The sequence below is a fragment of the Setaria italica genome, chromosome III, assembly GCF_000263155.2.
Source record: "Setaria italica strain Yugu1 chromosome III, Setaria_italica_v2.0, whole genome shotgun sequence".
NCBI classification, from domain to species: domain Eukaryota; kingdom Viridiplantae; phylum Streptophyta; class Magnoliopsida; order Poales; family Poaceae; genus Setaria; species Setaria italica.
In genome coordinates this window covers 14,195,106-14,203,601 of record NC_028452.1, presented here as the reverse complement: position 1 = coordinate 14,203,601, position 8,496 = coordinate 14,195,106, and the positions used below count along the sequence as shown (strand labels likewise).

The following is an 8,496-nucleotide window of genomic DNA, read 5'->3' as shown; positions in this document are numbered from 1 at the left end:
ACAATTTAGCCTAGGGGTTCTACAATTAGTTTTATAATTAACTCATGTTTAGTCCTCTTAATTAACATCCGATGTGACAGGGCTAAAGTTTAGCCCCTACTATCAAACATCCCCAGATGTGTGAGCCAGCCAGCCAGTCAGGTGCCCAGAGGTTTCATGAATCAGGACGTAGATGTGGTATGGTCCATCACGATTTTCGTCCATGTCAATTCAATGACTCCTTCGAGCGCACGGGCCAGTTCAATATGGGCACTGCTGCAACCTGCAAGCAGCGGCAGCTACTCTACGCCGATATATATAGCCAACATAAAGCCTCTCTTGCATTGCCCTGTGCAACCGAATTGCCGATCCAATGCGACGGGATCCCCCGTGCCCGCATATCCAATGGCGTGCCTCAGCTTTGCGAAGTTTGCAGACGAGCCGAGCCCCTGCCCCGTTCCTTCAATGCTGCAGCAGGGGCCATGCGTCAAGAGCACATCGCGACGGGCAAGAGTACGCGAGTGCACCGCGAGCTATTGCAACTGTAGTAAAACTGTAAAAGTGCTCTGCCAGTCTACGACTCTACGCGGTCTACCTACACTGCAACTTACTACTGAATTCAAGAATGTTGACATTTTGTGATGTCAAAGTGTCGCTTGATTTTTCGTTTGGAACCTCAAGCTCGATGTCAGTCTAGATCACAATTCACACGTAACGTAAGCGTCATGCAAAGCTCGGCCCAGTGCCCATGCTCGGGATGTGGTTCGTTCGTTCGCGCGTTCCTGAGACGGCATGGCACCGAGCCACCGACACACACCAGACGGGGACGCGCGAGTAGACCCATCGGCAGCAGCGACGGCACACGCGCACCCCGCGGCGCGGGTCAGGGATACATCATACATGCACCGATCATACGGGCTCCGCGCGCGGCCGCGCGCACGCGTCGAAGGCTCGGCGTGCACGCGCGGCCGCCTGTCCGCCTCTCGTGTGCTCTCCCGGGCTCTCTCGTTTTCCTGCTCCGATCGCGCCCGAGGCGCGTCGCCGTTGTGGCCGTTGCCCTCCTGGCCTGTCCGCCGCCCGTGCCTCCGTCGTCGTAGACTTCAACCAACCGTGCAGATGGTAGCCCGGCAGCAGCGCTACCCTGCGACTTGGCGCCGTGCTAGTTGGCCCCCCTGCGCTGCAACTAACGAGAGGTCTCGCTCGGTCGCTTTCCACCGCGCGTACGGCGGGGGAGATCCCGCCGTCCGTCCGGCCGGATCTTTTTATCAGAAGTCAGGACCGACCGAAACGGTGGGATGCGGCCGGCGTGCGCGCAGCGAGCGGGGCGGGGCCGCGGCCGCGCTTTTGCCCGCCACTCGCTCGCCCCAGCCTTTGACGGGTGCAGGCGCGGCAGCTGCGGCGAGCGCCCCGGTTCCAGCAGGCAACAGCAGTGTGGCAGTTTCTCGATCCAGACGACGCGAGGAAAAGGTCACTCGCGTGCCGACACGCGCGCAGGGGCACCGAGCTCGTCAGGCACGGCCTTTTGCTCATTGCGTACGGCGTACCAGCTTTTCCAGTGCAGCAGGTCACCCTTTTCGATCCTGGGATACTGCGACTCCACTGCCTGTGGTGCGATGGTGATGCCAGTGACTGCTGCTGCACTGGCAGTGCACTGCACGCAGCAAAAATACGAATGTTGTTGCACGGCCCCAGCCCAAACCAGGTCCGCATTTCATGCGGGCCAGGCCCGTTAACAACCGCGGAATTCAAATGCGCTTCCCAGAACCACAGAAATACAAACGTGGGCAGTTCCAGTCTGTGGTCAGGACGATGGCAGAACTCAATGCCTCGGTCGAATTTATTCTGAGGCACAACTTTGCGAGGAATTTATTCAAGTCGACATAGGTTTCCTTCAAAGCACACGCAAAAAAAATTTGATCACTCAACCCAACAAACATAACGACTCCAAACCGAGCCTTCGTTTTCTATTGTCAACGGGGTTGACACCCTCTTTATCTCGTTTATCTGGAGAGCCTTTCGTCGCACACCGTGAATGTCGGAGACAAAATTGTGCTGCGAGCCCGGGATTTTATCCGACAAAAGCGATCCTTTTATGCGGCTGATGGTGACTCTACCCACTTGTCCACCACCTCTTTCAATTTGTTGAATCCCTGGAATGCGAGAGATGGGTAAGATAACCGACTAGAAGACACTGCAGAGAGCAATAATGGACAAGACCAAGACAGCAAGAGCCAAAAGATGATATGCAAATGAGGATTGCAACATGCCAACATGTATGCAGTCAGCTTCAGTAGGGGGAAAGTCACTGGTATAAAGAACGCAACAAAGCAGTCAGCTTCAGTCAGCTTCACTAGTTTACTGAAAAAGCTTGCCACAATCTAAGTGTCTAACGGACACAATGTCCATTGACCGAAAGACTTGCCATCCAAGGATGCAATCCCGCCTTTGTGAAAATTTCAACTGAAACTCACCCTCCACCCCAGCAAAATCAATTAACATAATCGAAGACAGATGTGCTACTAATCCAAAATGATGGCAGACATGGGCTAATCATTACATGCTGCTTATCTACTTTTTTTGGTTGAAAACACAGGATTTGTTGACGGCATAACTTATCATGTGGTTGATGATACACAGCTTGGTATATAACCATATATTACTATCAATTCATATAGAGGTGCAGTAGTGCTGTAAACTTTCAATTAGTATTCACAATTCCACATTCATGTAGCCCTTCTCGGCTTCTCCTGATTAATAAGGAGATGATTAAAAGTGCAGTCTCAATACATTTACAAATGGTGATGATAAAAAAAAATCTAGTTGGTTTTCCACTTATTGACTGGTACTAGTGTTAAGGGAGTTTGAGCATCGCATAGGGAATACTACTCTGAAAGCTTGAACTGGTGGTCCTGAGTCAAACCCAACGCGCCGCAGCTGCGGCGGACAAATCGCCCGCCGCACTTTTGGCGTCGATTTGTGCAGCAAACTGCGGGTGACGTGCCTAGTTTTTTGCGGCGAGCCTAACCTTGGTCAGAAGCCAAACAGCTGCCTAAATAACTGCGGCACGCCACGCCTCAGCGCGGCAAGTTGCGGCTACCATCCAAACACAGCCCAAATTACTAACAGGAACAGTATATGCAGAAAGAGTAGTATCCACTTACTGTTCGGTTTGTGAAGCTTCCAAAAGATTCACCTTCCAGGCGCGTGCTGTTCCAGTAGGAAAATAGAGGTTCCAAAACCTTCTCAATGTCATCAAGCTTCACTTTGTTCATGAATGATTCTGCTAGGGTACTCTGGTTTGGTGTTCCACCCAGCCAGATCTATGGTCACAGTAGAGTACAATAAATACAAGAGGAACACAAAACTAAAGTAGAGTACAACAAATACAAAAGAATGTAATCAAAATGATGTCTAAAATATGCCATTATTCTTACTACCTGGTAACTTTTCGGGCCATCACCAACAAAACCAAGCTCTGCCATATATGGTCTAGCACATCCATTAGGGCAGCCAGTTATCCTCACAACCACAGACTCCGAATCCTTGATACCAACCTATTAAGCAGATGGAGTAATATCAAATGACTAGTCTCGAATACATACTGTGCATCTACTAATGTAATTTTTAACAACATAACAGATAAATACCTTATCGAAAACTGCTCTAATTCTTTTAAGAATAGGTAGGATCCCACGTTCAGCTTCTGTTTGTGCCAAAGGGCACAGTGGCAAGGCAGGGCATGCCATGGCAGTTAAATTCAGGGGGTCCACATCCTTTGGTTCCTATATACATGAACACACCAACTTCAGTTATATTCCACCAGCATACCACAATGTTGCAGAAATTAAACGTATACAGAAAGTAATACTGCATCCTCATATTTTTTTCTTGGGATTTTCAGAGTGAGAAAAGCCTCCGTATGTATTAAGTAGTTATAAGAAGAACAATGGTTTCAATCAGGGTGGCAGAAAAAGCAAGGAGAACTGAAAGAATTTTGTGTAAACCAAAGAAATAAAGAAGATGTATTTGGACATCTCAAACCAGTTATATCAAATAGAGAAAGTAAATCTCACCAGCAGGCCAGCTTGTGCAAGAGCTGTAGTGATGGGTTCTCTCCATGCCTGATCGATCCCACATAAAATAAGATTTTGGTTTGGGGTAATACTAACATCCAAATTATACTTCTCAATTATCTCCCGTAGAGTTTTCTTTGCTTGCCCACCAACACGACCATTATCAACATGCACTCCATAGAATAATTTCCCATCACCCTATAACAGACAAAAACAGAGATAACTTAGATATAGCTAATGTAAGTCCAATAATATTGTGATTGATCAAGCATGTAAGTGAATTAACAAACTTATCATATTTGATTCTTATGAAGCACAGCGTAAAGGAAAACAGTACAAGTGTGTCATGTCAAACTAGAAGAATTAAGTGAGTAAAATAACCTTTGACATTGATCATTCCTACAAGGTAACATCAGTTTTTTTTTTCTCTTTTCTTCTTTTTTGGGGTTGCAGCTAGTGTAACAGTGTATTGCCCAAGACAACGAAAGAATAATACCTGTTCTTGCCAGCCAAGGTAGCTGTTAAACTGCCACTCAGGCAATGGCCGGAAACTTTCAAACTTCTTCCCGTAATATTTTTCAACTTCAGCCCGGAACTTGTCAATTCCCCAACGGTCAATCAAATACTTCATCCTACTATACTTGCGGTCATCCCTTCTTCCATTTTCCCTCTGTGTGACGACGATGGCCTTTATAGCATATAATATATCTTCTTTTGGAACATAACCCAATGGATCAGCCAGCCGAGGGAATGTAGTTTCCACTCGGTGTGTCCTTCCCATGCCACCACCAACCTGGAAGATAGGGTAAGAGAGACATTATAAAATAAATTAACATGTAAGAAAAATGTTATCAAAGGCAGAAATGGGTTGCAGAATGTTTTTTGTAGGCCTTACATAGATGTTAAAGCCAACAGGCTCTCCTGCATCATCTGAAACAACAACAACACCAATGTCATTGGTCAGAATATCAACAGAGTTATCACCAGCCACAGTAACTGCAATCTTGAACTTCCTCGGCAGATACTGGGTGCCGTAGATTGGTTCCGGAGAGTCAGGGAAATTTGTTCCATGTGAGTTGTCATTGCGGGCTTTTGTGACCTCAGGAGGCTCTTCAGCTGACATTATCTTCTCTCCATCCACCCACAGGTCATAATAAGCTCCAGATTGTGGTGTAAGGAGTGCTGCAATGTTCTCTGCTGTTTGTTGAGCAAAAAGGATATCTTTCCTGACATAAGGCGCTGCAGGTGCAAGCACATTCCTATTCAGATCTCCACAAGCACCCAATGTTGAGCCCATATTCTTTATGACAGTGCTGAGAACAGTCTTCAGGTTCTTCTTAAGAACACCATGCAGCTGGAATGTCTGCCTGGTGGTCAAACGGAGTGTCCCAATGCCAAACTCATCAGCAAGTGTATCCATAGCCAAGTAAAGCTGGTTCGGAACTTTCCCACAAGGATTCTTTGTCCGGAGCATGAAAGAGTAATTCTTCTGCCCGCGGACATCTCGATCAGTCTGTTGGTAGCTTCCATGAAACTTGATCAACTGGACAGCACTATCATTGATATTTGGGGCCTCTGAGACCAACTCCTCGTTCAAGGGGTACCGGAGGAAATTGCTCTTTTCCTTGATGATCTCAACCTTGCTTCGCTTCACTTCAGCTGCACCCTTCTTCAGAGGCTGCAGGCACGAGTGACAGACTCACGAGTTCAGAACTTCAGGTAACAACAAGTGTTGCTCTATCATAGAATTTTTTGTACTAAGTGAAATATAAAAAAATATGTACTAGTGCATCAGTTTGTAACAAACATTGCAAGGAATAAAATACTACTAATACAAGAGATCTTGTTTGGGGCAAACAAGTTAACCAACGTTTCGAAATGGAACATCTCACACTTATCGCAGAGCTTATCTGACAGCGTTCCCACAAGCTACCCTCACACAAAACGACAATAATTCTGGAAATAACAACTACAGTAATTTAATAGAATCTCTCACTTCCTTGCTAGTACTTGGATTCCTGAGAATCATAATAACAATCCAACAGGCGATCCAACACTACCACCACTGAACAAATTTACTAACACCATTAAATAAACCTTAAATCATACTCAAGTTTTAACTGCAAAGTTGGAAAGCTGCCAATGAACTACCTAGGAATTCCCATCAGCAACAAGCACCTGGGGGCGCGGATTTTTGAAGGGGTCGTTGGGAAAATGAGAAACAAGCTACAGCCATGGAAAGGGAGAAATATGTCTTCAGGTGGGAGACTGATCCTGACTAACTCGTCTCTGAGCAGTATCCCTAGGTACCTCATGAGGATGTTTATGTTAGGCGAAAGCACTCACCAGCAAATGGATTCAATAAGATCAACATTCTTTTGGAGAGGGGTAAGTGACAAATTCAAGTATCATATGATGGAGTGGGAAAATCTGTGTTTACCCAAAGATTATGGGGGACTCGGAATCATAAACACCAGGACCATGAATGAGGCGCTGCTGACAAAATGGATATGGAGATTATACACGTGTGATGATAATGACCCTTGCTGCAGGCTGCTATGAGAGAAATATTTGGCAAATGCTTCGGTGGCCAAAAGTAATGGGTTGAGAGGTTCCCAATTCTGGAAAGGTATACACAAAGTCAAACATAAATTCAAATGGGGGGCAGTTTTCAAAAATAACAGTGGGGGTGACACTCTGTTTTGGGAAGACACATGGGCAGCTGATGTACCACTAAAACTCCTATACCCCAACCTATACAACTACTGTAATGACAAACAAGCTCTAGTGGAAGATTGCTACATGGATGGGGTCTGGCAGTGGAGTTTCAACAGAACATTTGGACAGTTGGAGGTGCAAGAATGGGAGGATCTGCAGAGAAGGCTGGAAGAAGTTCAATTGAATACGGAACGCCACCAGGTGAAATGGGTGTTAGAAAAATCGAACAAACACTCGACTAGATCGATGTACAGGTACATAACATTCAGAGGTGTAGCAAATAGAAGAATGCAGAGACTATGGGAGAACAAGATGCCACTAAAACTTAAAATCTTTATGTGGTTAGCTTTCCAAAACCGGCTGCCAACAGGCTGTGCGCTAAAGAGGAGAAGATGGAAAGGGGATTATAGATGTAGGTTATGTGGATGCCCAGAGACGGTTGACCACATTATTTTTAACTGTGTGATGGCTCGATTCACATGGGCATGCTTCAAAGAAGCATTAGGGTGGGATAGAATACCAACAAGCATGCAAGATTTGCTAGAGAATTGGCTGCCATTGGGGTGTGCCAGATACAACCTTAAGCTCTTTCTCTTTGCAACTGTATGCTGGGGACTATGGACTACTAGGAACAAAATGGCAATGGAGGGGGGTGCTGTTTAAGAAACCTGCTGAAATAATTTTCAAAATTCTTTCTTTCATACAGAGATGGCGTATACGGTTGAAGGCTGCTGACAAAGGACGTGTGGAGGAAATGGAGACCCAAGTCAAGACGTGGATGCTGCAGTTCGTGAACCAATCAAGAGAATGGGGCGTTCTGGAAGACTTCATGTGAAGATGTGCTACTTCGTGGAGGACAGTTTTTATTTTGTCTGTTTCAATTTCTGGTGTCTTGTAATGGTGCTTGTAAGCGAACACTGGAGTCCCCAGTGCTAAAACTTTGTCCTCTTATATGCTTTCTATAAAAGCAGGGTGAAGCCTTTATCGAAAAAAAAAATCATACTCAAGTTAAACCCACAAAAAATTCACCCAAAACCGCAGATTCGAGTCACATTTCGTCGTTTCATTTTGAATAAAACACCTCCCCAAAACCCTCAAAAAAAAACATGATCCTTTAAAAATGATGCTGTTCCAAACGTCCCAGCGCGAGGAATCTCAGGTAAAAGCACGAATCTAGAAACATACACACAGACACTCACCGCGGAGACAGCGCGTATGCTGCCCGAGGACGCGCCCCCGCCGGCCGGGGCCGCGGCGGGTGGCGCCACCCGGAGCGGCCTCCCGAGCATCCGCGACCTGGGGAGCTGCGCCGCGGCGCCCCGGAACCCGTGGAACTCGGCGCCCCCGACCGCCGCCGACATCGCCGGAGACGGAGGAAGGAGAAAAGCGATCGGCGGAGGTGCGGCGGCGGGCGGAGTGGCGAGCGAGCGTGGGATATGAGGGGTCGTGCCGGAAGGGACGACGGGTACGGGGCTTTATTGGGGAAAATGGGGACGAGAGACCTGGCCCCACCGGGGTAAGTGAGTGGAGATTGTCCTCCTGGACGTGGTCTATGGAAAGACTTTGTTGTTGTTGTAAGTGGACCCACATGTCAGTTGAAACGAAATGGTCGCGGTGGATGCGCGCGGTGCGGGCGTGTGAGGGTGGTGGATTCCAGTGGGGAAGACGGGAACGGCAGTGGTGAAGCATCCCCCGCGGTCCACACCTGACGCCTGTGCCGACCACG

The 8,496-nt window shown here is 47.2% G+C and overlaps 1 protein-coding gene across 1 annotated transcript; it reads right to left on the bottom strand.

Moving 5' to 3' along the window:
* Positions 1 to 1,777: 1,777 nt before the first annotated feature.
* On the bottom strand, positions 1,778 to 8,223 carry LOC101782253 (sulfite reductase [ferredoxin], chloroplastic). The gene is made up of 8 exons (XM_004961531.2): positions 7,970 to 8,223; positions 4,948 to 5,730; positions 4,549 to 4,845; positions 4,053 to 4,250; positions 3,627 to 3,761; positions 3,417 to 3,533; positions 3,141 to 3,299; positions 1,778 to 2,129 (listed from the first exon to the last, which is right to left on the bottom strand). Exons 1-8 carry the CDS (start codon positions 8,129 to 8,131, stop codon positions 2,070 to 2,072), a joined length of 1,911 nt encoding a protein of 636 aa, XP_004961588.1. The 5' UTR covers positions 8,132 to 8,223; the 3' UTR covers positions 1,778 to 2,069.
* Between the last annotated feature and the right edge of the window lie 273 nt (positions 8,224 to 8,496).

Coding starts and splice junctions, on each gene's coding strand:
- LOC101782253 (XM_004961531.2), bottom strand. CDS start 8,131: ATGTCGGCGGCGGTCGGGGGCGCCGAGTTCCACGGGTTCCGGGGCGCC. Junction 3,300..3,416: donor ATGGCCCGAAAAGTTACCAG/GTAGTAAGAATA, acceptor CTGTGACCATAG/ATCTGGCTGGGTGGAACACC. Junction 2,130..3,140: donor GAAGCTTCACAAACCGAACA/GTAAGTGGATAC, acceptor CTCGCATTCCAG/GGATTCAACAAATTGAAAGA.